Source organism: Centruroides sculpturatus, unplaced genomic scaffold, assembly GCF_000671375.1.
Source record: "Centruroides sculpturatus isolate CEXI.00-Female unplaced genomic scaffold, Cexi_2.0 scaffold1363, whole genome shotgun sequence".
NCBI classification, from domain to species: Eukaryota; Metazoa; Arthropoda; class Arachnida; order Scorpiones; family Buthidae; genus Centruroides; species Centruroides sculpturatus.
Window position 1 is genome coordinate 168,394 of NW_019385541.1, and position 25,381 is coordinate 193,774.

The 25,381-nt window shown below is 43.8% G+C and overlaps 2 protein-coding genes across 14 annotated transcripts; one reads left to right on the forward strand and one right to left on the reverse strand.

Annotated features, from left to right (window-relative positions):
- The first annotated feature begins 780 nt into the window (after positions 1 to 780).
- LOC111639952 (sodium- and chloride-dependent glycine transporter 2-like) lies at positions 781 to 16,763 on the forward strand. 13 transcript variants are annotated; one of them, XM_023385922.1, is made up of 17 exons: positions 785 to 1,421; positions 1,813 to 1,893; positions 2,661 to 2,714; positions 2,792 to 3,029; positions 10,677 to 10,808; positions 10,870 to 11,048; positions 11,638 to 11,675; positions 11,751 to 11,883; positions 11,948 to 12,082; positions 12,150 to 12,253; positions 12,315 to 12,439; positions 12,508 to 12,620; positions 13,288 to 13,416; positions 15,517 to 15,616; positions 15,675 to 15,775; positions 15,847 to 16,014; positions 16,409 to 16,763. In XM_023385922.1, the coding sequence occupies exons 1-17, from the start codon at positions 1,380 to 1,382 to the stop codon at positions 16,514 to 16,516; spliced, it is 1,980 nt and encodes a 659-aa protein (XP_023241690.1). In that variant the 5' UTR covers positions 785 to 1,379; the 3' UTR covers positions 16,517 to 16,763. The 13 variants fall into 13 exon arrangements, with proteins under 13 accessions (XP_023241691.1, XP_023241687.1, XP_023241693.1 ...); XM_023385926.1 differs by lacking the exon at positions 15,847 to 16,014; XM_023385919.1 differs by having other exon boundaries at positions 782 to 1,421; positions 2,798 to 3,029; positions 15,517 to 16,014.
- A 2,592-nt stretch (positions 16,764 to 19,355) lies between these two features.
- Positions 19,356 to 25,118, reverse strand: LOC111639954 (protein EFR3 homolog B-like). The gene is made up of 5 exons (XM_023385933.1): positions 25,113 to 25,118; positions 24,874 to 25,063; positions 24,701 to 24,792; positions 19,785 to 19,943; positions 19,356 to 19,715 (listed from the first exon to the last, which is right to left on the reverse strand). The coding sequence occupies exons 1-5, from the start codon at positions 25,116 to 25,118 to the stop codon at positions 19,545 to 19,547; spliced, it is 618 nt and encodes a 205-aa protein (XP_023241701.1). The 3' UTR covers positions 19,356 to 19,544.
- Between the last annotated feature and the right edge of the window lie 263 nt (positions 25,119 to 25,381).

Consider the following 25,381-nt stretch of genomic DNA (forward strand, 5'->3'; position numbering starts at 1 on the left):
GGCCAGCGTTGGTTAGCGGCGGAAACGGAAATCTGGGCAGTTATCGTAGTTAAACGTTCCTACCCGATCGGCGCTCCGGGCGTTAAAAAGTAACGGTCGGAAAAGCCTGGGCGCGGAAGAGTCGCCGCTCCCGACCTCTAACGCGGGGACGGAGGAACAAAGACAAAATAAGAGACGAAACGCAAACGTTTTCCGTTTTCTTTTCCATCGATCTACCCTCTAAATTTCAATAGCGTTTTTTAAGAGAACGATTTTCTAATTAACAAACGGGTTCGTAGTGTGCGTGCACGCGCCTGGTTTATTTCATTATTTTTATAAGTAAATAGATAAGGATGGTGGATATCTGCCGGCAAAATTAACAAATGTAGGTAAAAACAAAGACGACGGTGACGTAAAACTAAAAATACCTTACTTTATATATTAAATACAGTATGAACGAAAAGATAAAAGTATTAAAAGGGCCTGGGAAATAACTGGCGGGTCTTAACGGTATCTGACATTTTACCAATATTTACAAACAAATAAATAAATAATATCCGTCGAATCGTCCGCGGGCTCGGTGGCCGTTTCGTATAATATTTCCAGTTAATTTCCGCTTAAAACCTTTTGCCAAACTCCCGCCTACGGAATGGAAGCGTCCCGGGTGGCGCCATCCCCGATATTTTTAATAGCGGAAGTAAAACGCTACCCGGGGGAAATCGGCCTTTACCTATCGACCTATTTGTAATAAAGTCTGGCAATTGGCGCTTATAATTTTTCAAATCGGCGCGCTCGGCTATAACGGAGGAAAATTCTGATATAACGCTTCTGTTTACGTAAGGTAAGCGGAATTTACTGGCCACCCGACCACTTACCGAAACCGCTCGGACTTACGAACGTTAAAGAACCGATAATCCCCGTAATCCCGCGGTCGATATTCCCGGTAATTTACGTCGGTCCCGCCTCGGACCGACCTAAACCTATTTAATCGTAAGGTCTGGTTTCGATTTGTTCAGTGGCGCCGCGGATCGCCGTCCGTCCTAGCCGCAAAGCTCAAAATATTAAATGGCTCATTAGTCGCGCTACGTTCGTTTCTTGGTCGATATCGAAACCTTACACGTTAAAGCGGTTAAATTTCTCCTCTTTCTTAATTAAACTTTACACAATCGAATAAATCTGCCGCCTTTTAGTTGCAAATTTCGAATAAATTAAACCAGATTCGTTCGGTGGAACTCTCCAACTCTTTTCCGTTCGATTTTAAACTCGGTATTTAATCGGTGGAAGATCGACGTTTTAGGACGGAAATTTCGACTTTGCGTTGGCTGGATTATTTAACCGCGGCCTTTTACCTAGGAATTTCCCCTTTCGCCTATTCCGTATTTACAAGGAAGCCGGTTCCCATGGATAATTTGGAACGGCCAGACGACGGATCGACACCGGAAGTAAGTTATTCGTTAACATTTTTTTGGCCAATCGGAAAATTTCTCTCTCCTAGAAAAGACGAAAATGGCGTTTTTTAAACAAAATTTAAAGTTTAAATACAACCACCGACGGATGGAAATTCTTTTATTTTCCGTCGACTTAACCGAAATTAAACGAAAGAAGCGAGAGAATTGATTTTTCCATTAAACTATTTATCGGTAAGCGAAATGCCGTTATTCCGTAGCCTAATTTTAAAAAGAGTTTCCGAATTCGGAGAATGCCCGTCTTTTTCCCGTCGGAACCTTCTTTATTTTATTTAAATCTTTTCCGAAATAAGCGCGTCGATTCGTATTTCTTCGGTAAGATGGTCGTACACCTGGACGGTCGATACTTAAGCGTTTAAAATCGTAGGAAAAACCCGTCCCGGATAAATGGCGGAAAGAATCGGAAGAGTCGTACGAAATGACGAACGAGAAGAAAACGCATTTCCGGGTGAGAAATTTTCATTTTAATTTATGCTAAAAACGATCCTTCCCGGTTAATTATTTTACGGATAGACCACATTAGACGGTATCGGCCTATTCGTTCTTCCTATCGTATCCCCCGACACCGTCGTAGACGGCGCGGAAGGAAGTCGAGTCGGTCGAAATCCAACGTCGGAAAGATTCCGTTAATTCGCGCACGCGGGTAATAATCCACCTGCGCGAATTAACGGCTGGTCACCGCCTCCTCCGGTCCTATTAATGTCGCGGGGATATCGGTCCGATCGGTCGACTTTCCCTTGGCAAATTCCGGTCCGAGCGCCAAGATTTTTAATTCGGCGGAATTCGGACCGCGGGTCGACCCTTGTTCGTTACGGCGCGGTAATTCCGATTGCCGGAAAAACCCCAAAAATAACCGGGGCGGAGGGCAGATTTTTATAAGGTCGTGGCTGCCGACGTCGGATAGGAACGAGTTTCCTTTAACCAAGATTTTCATTCGTACCAACGAAAACGAGTTTTGTCGGCGCGTTTAGATCGGAACCGTCGGTACTTCCGGTTTCCGTTTACGGTTTCGCCGATTTTCTCCCGGCCGTATTTGCGCCAAATGTCCGCGCCCGATTGGGAATCGTTTGCCACTCCGTTCGAATTAGACTAACGAAGCCGGTCGCGCACTATTTAATGAGAAAAAAGCTGCTAAATGAAGAAGAAAAATATTTAGACGGGTTTTAATTTTCTTTCGCGTTTAAAAATAATAATTAACGTAAAATTCGGAAATAGACGGAAGACTTAGAAGTAGGAGAAAATGCGTGCGAAGAGGAGGACGAACGTCGGGTGAGCCGTGATTTTTCCACTTTTAATTTTCTAAAATTTTTTGGAAATTTCTGCTAATTAACGTTCAACACTTTAAGGAAAAGACTTTTCCAAATTACCGGACGACCGAGAAAAGGATTAGTCGGTTTCTCGACCGGATGAAAATGCCCAACATATCGAAAGACGAAAGTCGGACCGATTCCGGAAGAAAATCCAGCGTGACGACTCGAGATAAATGGGGAAGCAAATGGGAATTCTTCTTGTCCTGTTTAGGACTTTCCGTGGGACTGGGCAACGTCTGGAGATTCCCTTATCTGGCTTACGAAAACGGAGGAGGTCAGTTCTAGTCGATTAAAGTTCGGATTCGGCCAAACGTTTCTAGTCGTCTCCGCGCCGTATTTTTGCCAATTAAGGAGACGACGCGAATAGTGTCCGAGGAAAGACGTCTTTTACTCTTAAATATTTCGACAAACTTCCTGGCGGTTCTTCGTCCAGCTTCGATAATCTCTCGTCTATTTCTCGTTCCGGTTGTAACCGTCGGCAAATGCACGCTTCGGGCACGTAAGAAAATAATTTCTCCGCCAAAAATGGAATTCGCGTTTTAAAAGTCGGCGATAAATCGAAAGTCTGGCCTACCGCCGGCGACGAAATCGGTATCGTGGCGTTTATTTGCCGTTTTTGACTGTTGGTTGGCAGCCAAACGCGCTTAGATTTAAGACGATCTCGATTTACCGTCCTCCGCTTTCTACCGTGCCCGGCATTACTCGCTGGCAAATTTTAAAATCTTAATCCACGCGAAAATTAGCGCCGATTACGTTTAAAAGTTTACCAATCCTATCTGTTAAATGCCCGGACCTGGTCATCCTTTAGGCGGCGCGCATCTATCGTCATCCCGTGGCGACGGGGAGGATGTCGACCAGCGCCGACACGGGCCGGTCTGGCCACTTCCCAGCGATTTATACATCGAGGCGCATAAATTTTAGTTTTGTTAGAAAATTTCCATCTACCACCATTTACTAACTGGAAAGACGCGTACCGTTCTTTTCCATTTGTTCGCAACAAAGAGGGCGTTAGAAGCGGTTCTATTCCCTCCGCCTAATCCGGTAAGAACGAAAGTTAAAATATATAATCGAGGTCGTACGCTTACCTCCGTCTGTATTGCGTATTACGCGAAGTACTTCTACTCCATTAGTCATTCAATATAAATATATAGGCTACACACCGTACGAACAAAGACCATTTAAGACTAGCTTGGAACTTTACAATATTCCGAGTAATTATAGGAAACTAAAATAGCGGCTTATTTAATTAATAATTTTGCAAAAACATTATCGTTTTCGTAATTATCGATAACACAATCTTGGCGTAAATGTTTACCAGGAAATTTCTCTCGAGCGTTACGGATCATTAACGGTTAGAAGGAAATTCGACCGGACCTCGGCTTCTTCGGTTTTCCAATAACGACGATCGTCTTTTAGATACGGTAAAACTCGTCGATATCCCGGACACCTCCGTATCTTAAACACTTTCGCCCGGAACCGGACTAATGCTATGTCTCGGACACTCGTCCGGTCACGTTTTTGCCATTCGAGTCTAATACTTTCGGAAATTTGTCTCTCTACTTTGAAAGTCTCCGGTCATACTACACCAACGTCGTGTTTTAAGGTCTCGTCGGTTAAAAGCCGATAAGAAAAATTACGGCAAACTTCCCTTTTTATGGCATTTAGAGAGATTTTCCACATTCCCGACTACAAATAGCCCGGAGCGTCGTTTCTTCCTATAGACCGGGCTGCCAAATCGGCTATTTCGGCACCCAAAAAATTATCCGCAATTGGAGCTTTTGTTCGCTCCTAGTTGACGTTGGTTATTGCCAATCCGATCCGCGTTTTAATTTATTTTTCACCCTACGTCGGTCATTGGGTGTAAATTGAGTATAGATATATTTTTTAAATTTTTGTCTTCGCTCTACGGGCGTAAGTTTGAGGCGTAGGCGCCGCGGAGTGTTAAGACTTTTTTCGAGCCTACGACCGATTCGGACGAGCAACGAACAATAGGGTCCGACTAGGGACGTAGCGACGCGAGATACGGACAAGGGCCAATGCCGACCAAAAATTTTTGAGCGTGCCGAACGTTATAATAAGAATAATAGGCCTCTCTCTCTAGCATTAAAAATAGGCAAAAACGTTATTTGGTACGAATAAAAAAGTATGGACTATTATAAAGCCCATTATATCTACGCACGAAATATATTACAGTAGAGCGTCGTTTATCCGAAAGAATTCCAGTCGGCAAATTTAAATTTTCGCTAGTGCTGTGGCGCTGCAATCTTTGGCTGTATCTTGGACTACTCCAATATATTTTTTTCTTGATGTGTGTTTTAGCTGGCAGCATTGGTCCTTTTGTGTGGTGTTTTTCTGAGTACTGTGTCCTGCTGAATCGAACGTTTTTGATACTAGATTAACTTCTAAAGTATAAATTTGTTTTTTTTTATATTTTTCAATATATTTATTTTGTTTGTACAAAATAAAAAAATAATTTTTAACGATACAATAGTCACGATTATTATTTTAAAAAGCTTACGTTAGGCTTAACATCGACGAAAATTCGAGGCGAAGCGACACGCAACGGAGAAAAATTTCAACACGGGATGGGTTAATACAGGTAGGCATCCTACAACGCGGTAGATACGTTCCTTGAAAATACCGCGTTGTGGGAAATCGCGTTATAGGAGACACCAAGTTAATGCAAAAACCGGGATTCGGTTGCAAAAAGAGAAATACTTGACGTTTGAATGGCGTTTTTTGAATTTTTCAAACTAGCTATTGCTAGCCACGAATTTAACACTGGTTTCATCAGCCGACGACTGTCCCATTTTTTTTTAAATAATCAAATATTTTTAAGGCTTTGTGTTTAAGTGCACTTTTATTTAAAGGCAACCGTTTCTTGTTCATATCTTCTACCCATGATATTAGCGCTTGTTTTCATTATAGGTGCTCTCGGAGGAGCAGCATTTTTCGCAAGAATAGATGATCCTGATGCGATTGAATTCCTAATCTTTTCTTCCTATTGCTTAATCGACCGAATAGTTGACTCATTTAAATTAAAATGCCTACCAATATCAATATTTATAGGGGGATAGGAGGCATTACTCAGTGGTATATCCTCAAAGAGATGAAAAGAAGTGAGAAGGGTTAGTTGGAGGGAAAGTCTGTTGTGGCAGGGCCGAAGGTGGGTGGAAAGCGGAAGAGAGATGAGAACTGGAAGGGGAGGTCAAGAGCCGCACTGCAATATCAGCTATCCGCTCCTGATTTTTAATTCGATTCAAAATTTCTATCTTTGTTTGAAGAGATATATTAATCAATTTTATTTCTAACGACGGTCCTTTCTTTTCATTCGACATTGTTATGGCTAAAATTTTTTCAAGCAGTTTTGTGGACAGTAAAAATCGCAAAAAGTAACTTCCCTTCACTATGTTGTTAAAAATATACACCCAATAGACGTTTATACTGTATTTGGACCATTTTTGCGGTCCCCACCTATGGAAAGAGTATAAATGATTGAAAATTCAGTGATATATTTGAGTGTTTATAGTAACTGATGCACATCTGTCTAGATACCGGTCTTCTCCTGAAACTTTCATGGGAATAACACGTCAAAGTGGAAAAACAGCTGTTTGCCAGAACATTTATCTCTGTACACCGAACTGCGGCGCGTATTACGTGATCCGTTGCGATTTTTCTGTTATGTGATTTTTCTGTTCGTTTCTAAATATCGTAAACCGCATTGTAAGAAAATTTCCTCATTTTTCCAACCGCGTTGGAGCGAAAACGCGTTGTAAAGACACCGCGTTGTAGGAGGCCTACCTGTATATTTTTTTCGTATATAATCGGTTATCCGAAAAATAAGTTATCCAAACAACCACAGTCCCTAATTGATTCGGATAAACGACGCTCTACTGTATAATGAAAAAGTATTTAAAATTTATGACGATAATTGAAGTTTTGTGGGCCCGGGGCTTAAGCCCTATTAATCTCTACGTAGATCCATCACCGTACAATACACAATGTATGCCGACCGGGTACCGCCAGCTTTCGATACAATCCGACCGCGTGAAATGCTTCGAACGAGATCATGCGCGCGCCCGCGCGCTTGTTTGCCGCGGCAAACGCCGTCCACACGAGCGCTAGGCCCTAGCCGTCGATGTAAAAGCAAACACAAATGATAAACGAGTTTTAGACATTAGTTCTCGTATAAAAAATATATTGACAGTGAAAACTTTCTCTTAAGCGAGCCCGGAGGATGCCAGCCTCCGCTGTTCGGTCCGCGGCTGGGTTTTAAAATGTTTGGCGTAATCGCAACTTTTAACGTAACACGCTTTATTCTGCAAATTATTAAAACTGAATTCTAGTATAAACTAAATGTTACCAATACCGTATCGGTCGACTCGAGATTTTCAAATTTTTCAAATAATTGCCCAATTGTTTATAAATAGTAATCCCAACGCTAGGCACGCCGTACGTACGAGTAGATTCCGGAGATGAAATTTATTGATTTTTGGTCATTAATATCAGCCAAAAAAGTTTAAGATTTGTCATAATCCGAAACCGTATCGCCACTTCTTTGATTCTTAAACACCGCGTAGCGTAATAAATTCAAACACTCGGCGTTCTATCGTCTTTATTTAGTAGGGTCGATACGTGTTTAAAATACACGTTTCGGGCGTAAAATTATATCAAAAAATACATACGGTACGTAAAAGGTTAAGACGCAATACGATATTAAATTTCAAATCAAGTTCTATCTCGTACTGTTATATAAAAAATTCGTACTCACTAAATGAAACACAGATACATCCTCGTTAGTTTTACTTTATACTGTCATCAACCACTTTTACTACGCAATTCCATACTAATTAGCATATTTTTACATCGTAAAGAGGCCAGTTCGTGATTGATTATAAAAAATTATAAAAACGAAAAACTTTTTTAAAAAATTATCAAAAAATTCTTTCAAATTCCTTCCGCAATACCCTAAGCCAATTTCCACTTATTTTTACGCTTAAATTTTTATTTATACAGTTTTTACTTTTAATGATTTGTACACTTTCTTTAAATCTTCTGTTGTATGGACCGAACTAAATGATGATGATAAAACGCCGAGTGTTTGAATTTATTACGCTACGCAGTGTTTAAGATTTGGTTTCGGTTTCGGCCCGGATTGACTTTAAAACCCAAATTCGACTGCAAAATCCTATTTCGGTCAGATCTTATCCGTCTGCGAAAATCGTCCGAAGTATCGGGGACTTCCCTAGGTCCGACGCATTCAGAATCGACCACTCTCCCAAAAAATACTTTGGTTTCTTCGGCTTTTTTTATAACTTCTTCCACTCCGCCAGCGGTAAGAGTTGGGCCGGGCCCACCATGGGGCAACCGGGTGGTGAGGAAAGGATGGGGCCGACGTATTCGGAGTGATCCCCGTTCGAAATATTCCTGGGGCATTTTCCAACCGGAGTTCCCCGGAGTGGTGGGCCGCCGCCGGACGACGCTTCTACACGCGCGTGCAGGCAAGATGTATATAAATACGTCTGGACGCGATTCCGCCATCCTTCGCGGCGGCGGCCATTTTGGGTCTTATCGATAGAGCATACCCGCGAGAGGTTCCCGCGCGAATCGGTTATATTTAAGCGGGGGCGGATCTAGGTTTTTCGGGACCTAGGGCTTATCGAACTTCGATGGGTTCCCATTTTTTGTTAGATTAAATTGGGGTTTAAAATTCAATTTTAATAACATCAAAATCAGAGTTTAAATACAGTGGAGCGTCGATTATCCGATTCAGTTGGGGACTGGGGTCGTTCGGAAGATCGATGTTTCGGATAACCGATTATGTAGGAAAAAATATATTAATTTATCTCATCTTGACATTTTTCTCCGTTGCGTGTCGCTTCGCGTCGAATTTTCGTCGATGTTAAGCCTAACGAAGACTATTGTATCGTTAAAAATTATTTTTTTATTTTGTACGAACAAAATAAATATATTGAAAAATATAAAAACAATAAAAAATTATACTTCAGAAGTTAATTTAGTATCAAAAACGTAAAACATTTGAGTAGCCCAAGACATAGCCAAAGATTGCAGCGCCACAGCACCGGCGAAAATTTAAATTTGCCGACTGGAATTCTTTCGGATAATCGACGTTCTACTGTATATTTATTTTTGAAATGGTGTCGAATGACGATAAGTGCCGATTGTTAAGGAAAAAGTATTTAAAATTTATGATAATAATTAAATTTTTTGGGCCCTCGACACGCGTCGGTCCAGGGCATAAGCCCTATTAGTTCCTACGTAGATCCGCCCTCGTATTTAAGTGCTCAAAAAATGAAAGAATGGGTTGTCGCGTAACACCAAATTGTAAAAGTAATCTTCGGATGCTAGATTATTTCCATTTCCTTCGGATAAGCAAAGAAAAGTAAGATGGGTGCAAAACTTCAGACGGAATAAGTGACGGCCAACCGAACATTCCGAACCGGGTACAATTGCGGATGCGAACGACACCGTTGGGACCTGGACAGAGCCCGTAGAAGAAACCGTACCTCTACGCGCGACCCTTCTCGAGACGTAGCCCCTGGAAATCAGCCGCACGCCATCGGGAGTGGAAACGCGCACCGCTAAGATTACGCGTTTAACTATTTATCCTACACGACTACGTCGGCTTCGAGTAGCCCATTCGACTCGTTGGTGGAGTACTCGACGATATAATTTTAGAGGTCGCCGAAACGGAGCCTCGACCAAGGGGGAGCGTGGAGAGTAGGCAATAATACCGGTTCACGGTAAATACCGTTTTTAGTCAGAAGTTAATGCATTTATTTGTTACGGGCACGATGGCCTCGCCTATAACAATTTGTTCGTAAGCGTGACGTCCGCCAGCAAAATGGCGATCGGAACTGCGCCATCGATTTCCACATTTAGACGCGAATATCTGGCAAAGGGTGGCAATTCGGACTTTTCTTTTTTCTTTACCGATAAATATGTTTAGCTCGTCCGATCACCGTGTCGGACTGTCCGTTAAACACTCGATAGGCGGCGGGACTCCCTACAGTGTCCGGAAGTAGGCCGTAGACCGATTTCCGGGAGGGGAGGCTATATCTCGCCGAGAGTCACGTATAGCGGTACAGTTCCTTTGACTTTTCTTCGATATTACCCGACCACTTTAGGAAATGCCTACGTAGGTGATAAAACTAATGCAGCTACTAATTTAATTACAATAGTTTCGATGGAGACAGCAAACGATAAGGACACTCTTTATTTTAAACCATTCGATCGAGTTACATAAAATTACCATGGCGTAATCGTCCGAAATTATTATTAGACCGGAATCTCAGCGGTTTTACGTAATTTCGGTTTAATGTGGCATAAAGCTAACTGCCGGTGCAAGTTTGTTTAAAATCTGCACCATTCAAAAAGTCCCAAAATGGTGGCTCCGTAAGTAAGATAACGTCGGTGTCCAGACCTATTTTTATAGAGCTGGCGTGCAGGAAGCGACTACCGAGCAACTTTTATTTTCTTCTTTGGAAACGACGATCTAGTGCCAAACAAACCTCCCAGGGGGCATAATCTATAATCTACGTTTCTTCGTACAATTTCAACGTATTAAACGATAACAAATACGTAACTCATTCCCTTCTTTATACGCTGTACTTATTTCGTACGCGCGAACCTTAGGTTTTTGAAACTTTCAGTTCACCCCTGGAATGGTGGAGACCCCCAGTTTAAGAAACGCCGCGCCTCGGTTCTAGACAGCCGACTGCGTGGAATAAAATGTACTAATGCAGTACCTATATTTTGTACGGGTAGAATCGTAACGGCATCCGGTCAGAACTTTTATTTGTACAGATATTTTTGGCTGGTCAATTCGAGCAACTTTTATTTTGACCGACCGGGCAAAAGCGAATATGGTCCGTCTGATGGGAAAACATTTTTTCCGCAGGCGCCTTCTTAATACCTTATTTCGTCGTGCTGTTTCTCTGCGGCAAACCTCTGTACTTTTTGGAACTGGCCTTGGGTCAATTCTCGGGAAAGAGCTGCGTCGGCGTTTGGTCTTGCGCTCCCCTGGCCAAAGGTGAGACCCAGATCAAATATTAAAGTATATTTGTCTATACGTAATAGGTAATATTTTGCAGGCGTAGGAATCGCCATGTGTTCGGTGTCTTTCTGCATCGTCATATACTACAACGTCGTACTGACCTACACTCTCTACTACATGTTCGCTTCGTTGGCTTACGTCTATCCCTGGAACACCTGCGACTTGGAATGGGCCGAGAACACGTCTTGTAGAACGAGATGGGAATCCATTCGATACGTAAGTAAAAGTGCGGAGATCGGAGTCTTACTTTCTTCGTGGCCACGGAAGAAAATGGACGGATCTCGGATCCGACTTTTTTTGCCCACGGTGGCGGGAGCCGACAGGAATTATAAATATATTTTCGAGAATATAAAGGCCACCTTTCTTTTTCGCATTTTATCGTTTTAAATTCGACGGGGATTTTCTCGTAATCGAATGTGTTCAAATTACGTTTCTTCCCCGTCATTTCGGGTAAGTTGAAATTTAAGATCGACATCTTATTCGTTTATCGGCATTTCTTCCAACGTTCGTCGATTCGCTTAAATTAAACTGCGGAGAGACGGATGGTATTGTTTACGTCTGTATCGGTCGTACGGAAATATTCCCCTCTCTAAGGACTAAAAACTTCGATTACCGGAGTGACCGGGTGGGTGTTTCGTTTCTCGTTACGGGAATACGTCCACTTCCTTTAACGTAGATGACGTCGGACTAAAGACGAAGGAATTCGACAGCCGTTATCGAATTATTACGGGGGTGGAAATACGAACTTTAGACCGGATTTTCGTTAAAAGACGGAAAAATAAACTCTCTTCTTCTTTTTTCCTAGAACGTCAGCGGGAAAACGCCCAGCGAAATCTATTGGGAGTAAGTAAATTTTCGTAATTTATCCCATGTCGTTACGTAAGAGAAACGACGGGTGACCGGTTCGATTATCTTTAGAAAGAAAGTGTTAGACGCCACCGACGATCCGTCCAATTTGGGAGGAATCAAGTGGGATTTGTTCTTTACTTTGATGCTGGCTTGGATGATCGTCGCCGTCTGCCTGGTCAACGGAATCAAAACTTCCGGAAAGGTGGGTGTCGCCGTAATTTCCGTCGGGTCCGGAACGTTCCGACCGACGAACTTTCTACTTGCAGGTGGTCTACTTCGCCGCCACCTTTCCTTACGCGGTCTTGGTCCTTTTCTTCGTGGCGGGACTGTTTCGACCGGGAGCCAAAGACGGAATCGTCTACTTCCTCTACCCCACTTGGTCCAAATTACTAAACGCGGAGGTTGGACACCGCCGTAATCTAAACGCGCGCGGTCGATAAATATCGGGAATAAGCGTTGTTTTTCCAGGTGTGGAAAGCGGCGGCGGGACAGATGTTCTTCTCTCTGGGCGTGTCCATGGGAGCGTTGATCTCCTACGGCAGCTATAACGAATTTCGCCACAACGTGTACAAGTGAGTAACGCCGACCTTCCACCAATTGCCGAAGGGCTAAACGTGGCATTTGTTGGCACAGGGACGTGATGATAATAAGTCTGTCGGACACCTTGACCAGCATTTTGTCGGGCTTCGTGGTCTTTTCCACTCTGGGTAATTTGGCCCGGGACCTGGACGTGGAAGTATCCGAAGTGGTGGCCGGAGGTATCGTACGTCCCTACCACTCCTCGGCCTTCCCAAACTCGAAGGTAACGAGGGATTAATAATTGCAGGATTCGGACTGGCTTTCGTAGTTTATCCGGAAGCGCTGAACTCCTTTCCTCTGCCGCAATTTTGGTCCTTCCTCTTCTTCTTCATGTTGTTTACCTTGGGAGTCGACAGCCAGGTGAGTACTCTCCTCAATTAATCACCCGCGAATACAGAATAAGTTTTGTCGTCCGGAAACGGCGTTACCGCGAGAGTTTACCGACCGAACGGTCTGGGTCGGAAATAAATTGCGTAAGAAACGGGTTTACCGGAAAGCTACCGCTCTCGGAAAAGGTTTACGTCGTCGGTCGTCGCAAAGTTTATTTCCGCCCGGTCCGGTTAAGAGGAAAACGGACCGAAAGAGACAGTCTCTACCTTTAATTTAATAAAGGAGGCAAAGTACTGTACATAAAGCCAGCAGCGCCGAAGATTAAACTTCCGTAGCTATAAATAAACTTTACGCTTAGTGCCGGACGAGAAACAGCTTCCTCCGGCGGAGGGGGTGGTGACTTTTGGCCTTTCGAACCTTGACGATAAATACGACGTTGGGCGAAATTAATTAAAAGACTATTTTCCCTTCTTTCGGGATTTTTACGAAAGTTGGGATAACGAGAGAAGCCCGTAATCTGGCAAATGACCAAACTGGTCAACACCGAATTACCAGACAAATTTCGCAAATCGTTTACCTTATCGGCTAAACGGATAAAGGCTTTTTTAACCGCAGTTTAAATGGCTTATCAATTGTTAAAACGCGGTCTCGGAAAAGTATCCCCGGCATCCGATTTTTTTACTTTTCTCAATTTCAGTTCGGTTTGGTAGAAAATCTTCTGACCAGCATCTCGGACGAATTCCCCAAACTCGGACGCCGGAAGAAAGCGCTGTGCCTGGCCCTCTGTCTCCTTTGTTTTCTCCTGGGCATCCCTTGCGTCACTCGGGTAAGCCGACGTTTCTCGTCTCTCTTTTTCGCCAAAAGGATACTTTCCACCGTTCGACGTCGAAACTCGCGCTACGGTGGGGGGACGATAGATCCCCTCGCCGTAGAACCCCCTAACTCTGGCACCGGCAAAATCATTTTTACTCTCGAGTACTTTCCGCCTTAGAAGGTTAGAATGATATTTAAATAGACCCACGGACCGTTGCGGACAATTTAAAAATAAAAATAGAATATTTGCTCTTACAAAAGATTGTTCGTTGCTCAAAAGCCTGGGAGTTAACAACGCGAGTAAACAAATAAACGAAAAAGAAGCTAAAGATTGTCCGTAAGCGACTTTTCATAGTGGTTCGTGTACGGATGCTATTAAATTTTGGTGATTAAAGGGGATGGCGCGTGTCTCCGGCAGGGTCGGACTTAATGCCGTTAACAGTTTTTTAGAAAACCCGTCCCTACCCTGGAAATTAACTGTTATAAAATGGCAAAAAGCTTAGATATTAAATTAATTTTTTAAATAAAATATCGCCACCAAAATTTTTAAATGTTGCCGGGAAAGTCGAGCAACTCGTACGCCGGTTTATTAGGATAGACGCCATATACGAGGGCTGTTCGGAAAGTTCGCGGCCTCACATAGAAAAACAAACAAAATAATGTTAAAACTTTTTTTATTTTTCAACGTAATCTCCTCTGTTAGCAATGCACTTATTCCAGCAATGTTCTAGCTTTTTTATGCCATCACAATAGGTCGATTTGTCAAGGTGTGCAAAATAATCGTTCACTTCAGAGATGACTTCGTCATTTGAGTGGAATCTCTTTCCAGCCGAGAATTTTTTTAGGTTTGGAAAAAGGTGGAAGTCACTGGGGGCCAAATCAGGTGAGTACGGTGGATGTGAAACTAATTGGAAGCGAAGTTCGTTTATCTTTTGTTCAGTGATTCTGGCGGAATGTGCAGGTGCATTATCGTGGTGGAACAGAACTTTTTTCTTCTTCAAGTGTGGCCTCTTTTCTTCGATTTCTTTCTTCAGTTTTTCCAAAAGTTCACAGTAATAGACAGCATTAATGGTCTTTCCTCTTTCTAGGTAGTCAATAAAGATGATGCCTTTAGCATCCCAAAAAACCGAGGCCATCACTTTACCCGCTGATGGAACTGTCTTTGCCTTCTTTGGTGGTGGCGAACTGTGGTGTTTCCATTGCTTCGACTGTTCTTTTGTTTCAGGAGTGTAGTAATGGATCCACGTTTCGTCAGTAGTCACAAACCGACGCAAGAAATCCTGTGGGTTTTTCTGGTAGAAGTCCAAACACTCCTTTGACATCAAAGTGCGAACACGTTTTTGCTCGGCGGTCAGCAGATGCGGCACCCACCTTGCTGAGACCTTCGTCATACCCAAATCTTCGGTTAGGATGTGGTGCACTCGGTCGACAGAGATGCCTGTTGTCTCAGCTATCTCACGCGTTTTCAAACGGCGATCTGCTAATACCAAATCGTGAACTTTGTCGATGTTTTCTTCAGTGACAGCAGTTGATGGCCGTCCGCTGCGAGGGTCATCTTCCACACTTTCTCTGCCAGATTTAAAAAGGGCTGTCCATTTTTTCACAGTGGTGTACGAAGGAGCAGACTCTCCTAAAACTTCATCCATGTCAGCTTTGATTTGAGATGCGGTCAACCCTTTTTTCGTCAGGTATTTTATGGCCGCACGAGTCTCCGTCTTCTCCATTTTTGACAAAGCATGTGCACACTGACTATCTGCTAAGCTGTCGTGGCAAAACTTTTTGACAAATCAAGCGGAAATTGGTATCGTATCTTTAGCAAAGATGGCTGAATTATTTCCGCCAAAAATTAAATTGATCGCAGCGCCGCATATAGGCAAGGCCGCGAACTTTCCGAACAGCCCTCGTATAGTTAAATTTGTATCCGTCGAAAATTAACCGCGATGTTTTTATTACAACGATGGAAATAACGAAACACCGATTAGACGGATGGGATGGGACGGGTCCGACCCCCCCCCCATCATCCCCACGTCCGGAACGAGGAAAGTGTCGATCCGGAGTCATTCTAATATTTAAATATATTTTGTTATAACCAATTTTAAACGGGGTATTTTAGGGAGGACAATACGTCGTAAGCGTTATGGACGAATACGGAGGAGGAAGCGCCTTGGTTCTGGTGGCCGTGTTCGAATGCGCGGGATTCTGTTGGGTTTACGGTAAGAAGAGTCTTCCCTTTTCTTCTTTTCCGTTACCTACGGCATTTTTCGTCCCCAGGAGTGGAGAACGTCGGCGCCGACGTCCGAGCCATGTTGGGCTTCGAACCCGGTGGCTACTGGAAGACGACTTGGCGCTACACCTGCCCCCTGGTTCTCTCGGTGAGTATCGACGGTTGCCAAATCTTTGGCCGGGAGAGGACGGCGTTAATCGCTGGTTCGACGGTTTTCAGTTGGTCTTCGTCTACGGGATGGCCACTCGGACGCCGCTAAGCGCCGATCCCCGTTATCCGGTTTGGGCCGACGCGGCGGGTTGGTGCGTTTCGACTCTGGTCTGGCTGCCGATTCCCTTGTGGGCGGCGGTGGTCGTCTACAGACAAAAGGCCTCCACCTACCTCCGGGTGAGTATTTCGGTTTTGTCGGTTGTCTTACTTAAGTATTTAAGACGTTTTGGCAACAGTCTCCACAAATTCTCGTTGGAAAAGATACGGGACTAATCCCTCGGCGGATGGAGTCCAGGATCGAGTCCGTCCGGACGTTTCCAAACCGCGTTTACCAACGATTTCGCGTTAGCTTTTATCGGCCGACCACCCAACGGCCCGCAATCGAATCCGGGTGGGCGGACAACCCCGGAATTTTCGGGGCGGTCCGTTCCCGGTCGGCACCGAGAGGGTCCGAGAAAAGGCGCCGACCGGGCAGATTCGGAAATAGAAACGGTAAAATTACGTAAATATCTGCGAAATTTTCGTAATGTATTGTTAAAGCGCGGAATTAATTTTCTTTGTTTTATTTCAGAAACTGAAAATGTCTTTAATACCCACCGGAGACTGGGGTCCTAACCATCCCCGGGCGGAAAATTCCCTTCCCGGTTGCGCGACTATCGAAAATGGAAATTCCGCGTAATTCGGCCTTTCCGTCGTCCGAAGAATTGTGGTTAAATTGGTCGAAAGCATTGGGTTCGGCCGGTTAGATTTTTAAGTTTTGAAATTTGGCCAGGAATAATACAACAAAAGCCGAAACGGAGGAGGAGAAATTGGGCTTTGATCACTTTACGCAATTGTTTCTCGGAGGATATTAGGCGCGATTTATTGGAACCGACATATTTAAAAAGTTAATTTTCGACTTGGGATATAAGAAAAATATGGAATTAAAATGTAACTATATATATTTCCAGTATTTTAAAATCTTTCTCCTAGCCCGTTTCTCTCGGAACCGCTTACATTTTATACACGAAAATGGAGGGAAAAGATGGGGTAATTTACTTTTGCCATTTAAAATGGCAAAAGTAAATTACCTCATCGCTAACGCTTTTGCCGGTAGTCGGCGGGCAATTATTTACACTCGGTCACGCTTACTTCCCGACGGTCGTGTCCGTTTAGCCGGAGAAAGACCACCCGAAAATAATATAGACTATCGACGTATCGTCCGGAAATAACTGTTCTTTCTTACGTGGGGAATGCGCGCCACTTAAAAATATTCCAAATACGGCAAAATATATTTAACGTCGGCTTTTGGCCTCCTCTCCGATTTTAAAGGTCGGCTAAATAACCGAAAGATAAATCTAATTTTTCTTTCCGTTCGTTCTCTAACAAAACTAAACGCGCACTTATTTTCGCCCGTTGCTCTTCGAAATGCCCGTTTTAATTTTTATTTCCGCGCCGGCTTTTTCTATTTTTAGGAAGCCCCGGCCGGTGTTTACGTCTAGATGCCGTCGGTTTTACGCGCGGTGCTCCGTAATTATTTATATTTTCTCTTTACCGCAGACGTTCGTCCGCCGGTGGTAAACGGTGCTAACGTACCCGCGGTTTACGTCGGAACGTTGGACGATTTGTCTTAATTTGTTACGCCGGCGCCTCGGGTCCACCTACCGCCGTAACATTCGCTCCCTGATATTTTCTTAATAAACTTTTAATTTGGCCTCGTTTAAACGTTCTTCCTCGACGTTAATTCGTCCTATTTTCTGGCCGAAAGATAAATTCCCCTCCAAACCGGAATTTACCATTTCCCTTCCTACCGCGCCAGCTATCCGTCCCACACACCCGCTTTCTCACTTTCCTTCTAAGCAAACGTAAATTTACTCGGTGGCGGGCTTTATTTTTCCGGACTTTGCCTTTCGGAACGCCCCTTAATTAGACGGAACCCACCGGCGTCTTTCAAACCCGACCCGGCGGTTCCCTTTCCCCCACACCGGGAATTCGGTGGTAGGTTGGCGCCCGGCCGGGAAGGGCCGCCGCGTGGAGTTTTCCGGGTTTTCTCCGAGTCCGTAACGCCCGTTACCCTTAAAATAGCTAAACGTCTCGTCCTCGATCGGTACTTTCCCTCGGCTTTTATTTACATCGACGGGTTTGGCGCGTCTTCCTCCCCTCGTAACTTCGCTCGTCCCGGAAAGTGGCCCCGACGTTATTTCGGGTTACGGGAGTCGCTTACCGCGGTTTACGTCTCGATCGGCCTCTTCGGGTTTTCCTTTCGGCCCATTTCCGACCAAACCGGCCGAGATTTCCGGATTTTCTCCGTGGCGAAAATTCCCCCCCCCGACCGGATGGCCCGGGCACACCCGTAAATCCGATTCGATATTTCGGTAATAGTCTGGGTTTGTTTTTCTCGTTAACCCGATGGTCATTTTATCCGCCTCGGGTCGAGGCCGGCAATTTTTTCTAACTACAAACGGAAACGACGTAGTCCGCGGCCTCTCTATCACAAAGTTTATGTATTCCAGTCTTCCCGCGCGCGATAAAGTTTATACCTATTTACGGAATACTTTAAACACGGATAGAAATTTTGAAAAATGAAAGGCGTTTTTCGAACAATTTCTCCTCCCGGTAAAAGGCGAAAGACGTTCCGCCCCGTTCAGCTTTTTATAAAGAAAACTGTCGATCGACGGACTGAAACAAACTCCGAGGACAAATAATTTCTAATACCGTCGAGTCCGGAAGGATCTCTGCCCACCGAAAATTCCCCGGTGGCAAATTTGCCGTAAACGGCCACGCTTACCTACGCAAATCGATGAAATATCGGAATCGGGAGTCGAACCCGGAGGCGCGAGTGTTTTGCCAGCCGCCGGACGATTCAACGTGAAATATTTTTATTTGCAGATACATCATACAACAGTGAAAGACAAATCGCGTGGACAACGCTTTTTATATCGGCATAAATCGCATTCGGTCGTCCCGCTCGAATCCGCAGCTCCACCTTCCACCCGCTTCTCTTACGTAAATTACGATAAATGGTATTCCGGTTCCGGACGCATCGCCCCGCGGAAACCGCCGTTTCGTTTCTTTTTCCCCACCTCCGTCCACCAATTACGATTAAACAATTTGCCGTAATTTTATTCGCCCGTCCGACGTCGACTTATACGGCGGCGCCCGGAATTTTCCGAGCGTAAGTCCCACCCGCGGCTTTCGACGTCCGAATCTTGGCAAAAACGAAACGTTACAAAAAAAAAATGCGATAAATATCCCATTATTTACAAACAATATACGGAAGAACGTCGACAGAGGCGGGTAATGTCGGGTGCGCTTGGCCCGCGCCCGCGGGTGTTGCGAAACGGCAGACTAAGGCCAGGAACACACATGCGTAAAATTCGGCGTAAAATCTAGCATAAAACAGAAAACGTAAAAATTTTTCTGAAATTTTGGCTGAAACAAAACTGAAAATAGAGTAGAGCAAAAACAGAAACTGAACTGAAAGCTGATTTCTGATTCAGTTTTCTGCCACACAATTTTACGCATGTGTGTTCCTGGCCTAATACCAAACGACAAAAATCTACGATATTCTTCTACTGTTTACTAAAACTCGGATGCGTTCTAAGGCGACGGATATCCACGGCTATTCTAGGCGCGAGGAACGACTAATTGCTTATAATAAATAGGAAAAATCCTAGCGTTATTGCACGGTCCGGCGCGACCTTTCTTCGTACGGGGCAGACGCGAATTTAGAAAAAAAACAATTCGGGAAACTGAACCGCGTAAACGGGTGGAGCGGTAATCTGACACGAGTTATCCTCTTTGCTAGCCGGATGGGGGGAACTGGGTCTGCTCGACACTTCTACCGACGGCGGCATCTTTCCGAATATCTCGTTCAACTTGTTTTGTAGATCGATCGTCTGTCGAAAGACCAACGGCTGATTAGTTATTTACCCATTATTTTCAAATTAAAATTGTATCGTTCGTACCTCGTGTTCCGATTTTGCCACCAGATCCTCGAAGGGAGCCGTTCGAAATCTCTCTATCACCTGCAAACGTCTTTCTTCTTCCGCCTCCTGTTGCGCTCCCAGCGGTTCCGCCATCATTTTCCTCAAGGATTCTACGGTTATTTCTTCTCCCAGATGCTTCTGCCATAGATTAACCAATTTTAAATGTCTATTTCGACTTTCGTAACTTGGCTTATAAATAAACTTACCAATTCATTTTAAGTTGGATACCGTTGGAAATAAATTAAAGCCGCTATTAGAAAACACGCTGAAGATATTTTTAATTACTTACTTAAAAGCAAAAATTTGAATAGTCGTGTTCGTTACCTATTACTGGCGAAGATTGCCTAAGGCGGGGGTCGGAAACCTTTTTGGCGCCGACGCGATTCTGCCAATTTTGTTACATATACGGTCCGGTTATAACTGACTCGAAAAATTTCAAGTTGTTAATTACGTTCTTACGCGTGCACTGTAGTATAAATATACGAGCCAGAGATTCGTTTTTAACCTGCTACGGTCTACACCGAATTATGGCGTCCATTTAAATGCGTAATCAATAATTAAAATACAATTTTTACTACATTTCTATTCGTTCGAGTGGCGCCGAAAATCGTCCCGCCTGCCGTATTGCCGCCCCCGGCCTAAGGCAGAGTCCGAATGAAGTCTTATTCCGAAAAACAAATTAGTCGAACTGGAAATTACCAATGTCCGAACATCGATATTTTTGTTCGGACCTAAAACGCCTGGAATTTCAGATATACAAGGTCTGTTCAAAAAGTATCGGACCTTTGGTCGGCAAAAATAAATTTATTGACTTTGAGGTACAAAACCCTAATCCCCTTCAAAGTAGTCTCCTTGGTAATGTATACACTTCTCCCAGCGTTCCTGCCATTGCTGGAAACACTGCTGGAACGCATCTTTTGGAATGGTTATCAGCCGGTCCGTCGCATTTCGCACGATGTCTTCTCTCGACTAAATTTGGGTTCCTTTTAGCGGCATTTTCAGCTTGAGAAATAGCCAAATGTCACACGGAGCCATGTGGAGAGAGTACGGAGCGTGACGAACCACGGGAGTATTGTGTTTGGCGACGAAAGCCCGAATCAGATGCGCAGAATGGGCGGATGCGTTATCACAATGGAGCTGCCAAATTTTGATCGACCACAGATCCCATCGTTTGCATCGCACTGTATCGGAAAGACGACGAAGGACCTCCTGGTAGTACTCCTTTGGGATGGTTTGGCCTTGTGGTGCGTACTCACGACACACCACCCCACGAAAGTCGAAAAAACTGTCAACATGACTTTTGATATTGCTGCGGACCTGCCGCGCTTTTTTTGGCCTCGAGGATCGTCCCCGAAAGCCTGCTGAATCTTGCGAATGGTTTACACTCGGGTATCGCCAAGGTTTTTGGCAAAATTTGATGTAATATCGCTGCTCACGTTGTTCAGTCATTTTCCAGCTTAGTGAAATCCGACGAGAGCGCACTACATGACCTCACTCATACGCCGATTGCCAACGACTGACGCTTTCTGCAGGCGGGAAAAAATTCAGGGCTGTGCATGACTGTCCCCTCCACAACTCCACCGAAGGAGGCCTCTCTCGCATCATTGGTTTAAGCGGAAAAAAATAAGGTCCGATACTTTTTGAACAGACCTTGTATAAGAGGTGCGCAAACCGTGGGTGGCCAGAAAATTTTTCGGGGTCGCCAAATTCAAATTTAAAAGTATTTTTCTTTAAATAAATATTTATACCATATGCCTAGATAAAACCGTTGTTTCGTAAAATTGTGTTTTATTCGTACCTCTAAGTCAGAAGCGTAGCGAAATTCTGGGATTTGCGCTTAACCTGTTGTTCGACTTTGTTCAAACGAGGACCTTTAATTAAAAACGAAGACGGCGGAAGAGGTAGAGTACCGTATCTCGTTTCGCTGAAACCCTGTTGTCCGAAAACGGCGTTCCCTTCTAAATCCGCAATCGGGACGAAACTGTTTTCGATGAGAATGCCATTATATCTTATGGGAAACCGAACAAATACGGGAAGGTGGGGCGAGACCAGAACGTTAAGGTTTGAAAAGTCGTAAGATGGCACCACTTTAATGAGAACGATAATTTATTCTCGGCAACTACAACATTTGATAATATATAATACAAAATTTAATTTAAATTAATTGAATATTTTAAAATTATATGTAAATGCACCATCTCGCCCCACCCGTGGGATAAAACGGGGATATTATTTTTATATACAAGAAGGACAAATTAAAACGATTAAACTGTCCTTTTCTTCAATAAAGGCGCGAGAACAGCGCGCCCGTTTATCGCAACGGCTACATTTAGCCCAACTCTGTAAATACAGAGTATAACTTTCCGCAATAGAGGCATTCTGTGTCATTTGTCTTTCGCTTCTTGTTAGGCCTACCCTTGCCGAAGGGGCCGGTTTGTCGTCTCTGCAGCAAAAAAGTCTGCCTCCGAAAATACTTCTAAATTCATAGGCCATATTCGTGGTTAACCCGGGGCTAGACGGGTACCCCATCTTGCCCCGATACTTACTTTGTAGAAACTTTTTAGCGGGCGTAAAATTAGACCAAGTGTTGCTGAAACACGAAAAAGGTATTTTACTTCCAAACAAAGAAAGCGATTTGGACGTTCTCTCGCTCCACGATCCCTTTCGAGGTAGACATTTAGTTCCCCAAATAACAGCTAGATAAAAGAACATTAACCACAAATAAACAGACGTCCCCGTCTTACCCCATCGTCCCTTACTTGTTAACTTTTCTCGGTATCTTACCGTCCAGAGAAATTAGCGAAACTTTCCGGACGTACAGATCATTCGTCGTACTCTCCAACAGTATATTTTTCGGCTGGTAACGGGCTCCGCTAGGGGGTGCAAAAATCCAACAATTCTTGTTTCGCGTATGTAAAACTCTAAAAAATAACGTATATAACACTCCGCAGTCGTATCGCTTAGATTTTACTTAAAGTCGACAAAGACTTCCGCCATATCCAGGAAAAACGCAGAAAGTTTTTTTTTTTTTTTAATTAGAAGTTGAGTAGGAAGCTGAAATTTTGGTGACGGGTAGTTTGGGGCCGAGGCTGGCCCCCAAAACATTGCCGTCCCATTTTCTTTTCTTAAACTCTTTCCGCCCCGTGGGCACTAAGAGGGCCTCTTTTAGCCAGGCATTACGGGTTCGGCCAGGCCCGAACGAAGCGGCGGGGTGGCGAGAGGCACCCGACTTATCGGGACGGTCCACCACTCGACCATTCGGGACTCGTCCGAATTCGATCCCGGATCACCCGAGCGGTAGGTTACCGCCTCGACCGCTCGGCCATTCGTTCGTCAGTTCCGAGCACTGGAGTGATAGCTTATGGATTTTTCCGAATTCAAAAGAACAGCGCCTATCATTCTGTGATTTGTCTATTACGCAACGCTCGATAAGAATTATTTATTACGTAGTTGCTATTGACCAAGCCACTGAGCTAGTGAGCAATCCCTGTATTTTGAAGACTATTTTACGGGCGAAGAGTACGTATCGGTATTCGATCATCTTCGGATTCTAACGAAAACTTTTGAAAACAACTGGATGGTCTCTTCCCATTGAGTCTAGCGAAAGGAATGGCGTTGCGAGAGGACCGAAATGAAAGAAAGAGAACGCTCCAGACGACGACCAAATCCCATCCGACAACGCTCTCCAAGAATAAAGGTAAACCCGCTACGAAATTCTCCATGCCGCGTGCTAATAAGTAAATGGTGGAACATGTCGAACAAGTATATCGTTTAATGTTGAAAGTATTGTATTTTGTCGGTTTACTACAGGTTTCAATTCTTCATTCTTCTGCAAATTGTTCTACGAAACTCGTTTTTTATCCGCTATAGTCTATTCGGCCCGATAAAGCAGGCAATTTGCCAACGAAAGTATCAAATTGGGACGTGACAAAATCTTAAGGTCGCCTAATTTCTTTTCTGGCCAAGTCTCCTGGAAATAAAACTTCATTTCGGCCAATGTCTAAAACACCGTCGGAAATCTTAGGATTGCCGGTCCTTCGGACTTTGCCGTAGCATATTCACGCGCGCACACACAATCAGGAAAGACTGTATATATATATATAAATTAGATTATATAACGGGGCGGCCAAACTTCGTCACGATAGGAGCCACATATAGTCTATCGGAACGGTGTTTTACATCGTATATAGTTAAATTATTATAGTCGTCACCGTTCTACAGTAAAATATCACAGTTACTTTACCGGTATTTAATAACGGGCTAGACAAACTTTAACTCTAGCCAGGCAACCTTAACTTCAAATCGACCGATCCGGGTTAAGTTGCGAGTTACGCCGGTAAACCGCGCTTATGTCGCATTATGTAACAGAAAACATACAAAAATATTGCGTTAGTAGTACATATCTATGCGCTAAGTTTATAAAAATAAATTGTAAAGTACAGTACAGGGAGCCGTAGTTCGGTCACCGTCATTGTATACCTTCGTATGTAAGCCGATAAAAATGAATAAATACGATCATCAACGGTAGGGTCTCGTTTAAGTGAATCCATATACGAACGGCAAACAATTAATCTATCGGATGCACGGGGGTAATTCCGACTATTTTTATTACGAAATTCGACACGTATAGTACAGTCAAAAGGTTAAACAATTTTAACATTTTCCCTCTTGGATTGTAGACGGTCGCGTAAGCGTCGATGTCGGGGACGACCAACTCGAGATACAGAACCCGCACCGAATTTTCAGACTGAATTAAAACAAACCGATATATTTCAAAAATTTCGCAATTGTAGCGTTACGATAAAATTTTGCGGAGACGTGGGAGGCGAATCTCGTTAGTAAATGGTAAGGACGGAATGCGTTTAAATCTAGTAAACTGGTAAAGGTCAACCCACCTTTGTGACTCCGGGAGAAGAAGAAACGCTATCGACTTCGACGCTAATGGAATTCAAATCGCTAATGCTACGAGTAACGCTGACTTCGCCTACTGAAAAATTCCAATTTACTCTTAATAATAGGTTAGAAAAATTGGCCAGAATTTAATTGGGACGAAGAGGCCTCGACCTACCGGTTCCGATGTGGCGAGGGACGTAGGGTACTAACAATCGAGACGTATCGTGTCCGGTATTATGCAGAACTTCGGCCACGGTGGCTTTGTCGAACAACAGACTCTCGTTAATATCGCTTAAAGATGGAATTTCTGCTTTGTTAAATCCCGGCAACAGATACGAAGCTTTCTCCTGACGTGTTTTTATAACCTGAAACAAAATAACAACGTTGTCCAGTCCGTGTTTACACCTTCCATACTTTCATTCTTTACTGCATTGAATTATTATTAATTGTCCATAATTAGCTTTAACATAAGTATTGCCGATAATTTCTGTAAATATCGGCAATACTTATGTTAAAGCTAACTCGATATTAATTAATAAATATTTAACTGGAAATCGTTTGTGGATTACTATTTATGACTGGTTATAACTGGTCTCCCTTTATATCTTAATAAACTAAAGCGTGTTTTTCGATTTAACAACCCTTAATATAAAATATCCCATTCAAAAGAAAATAAAAACAGA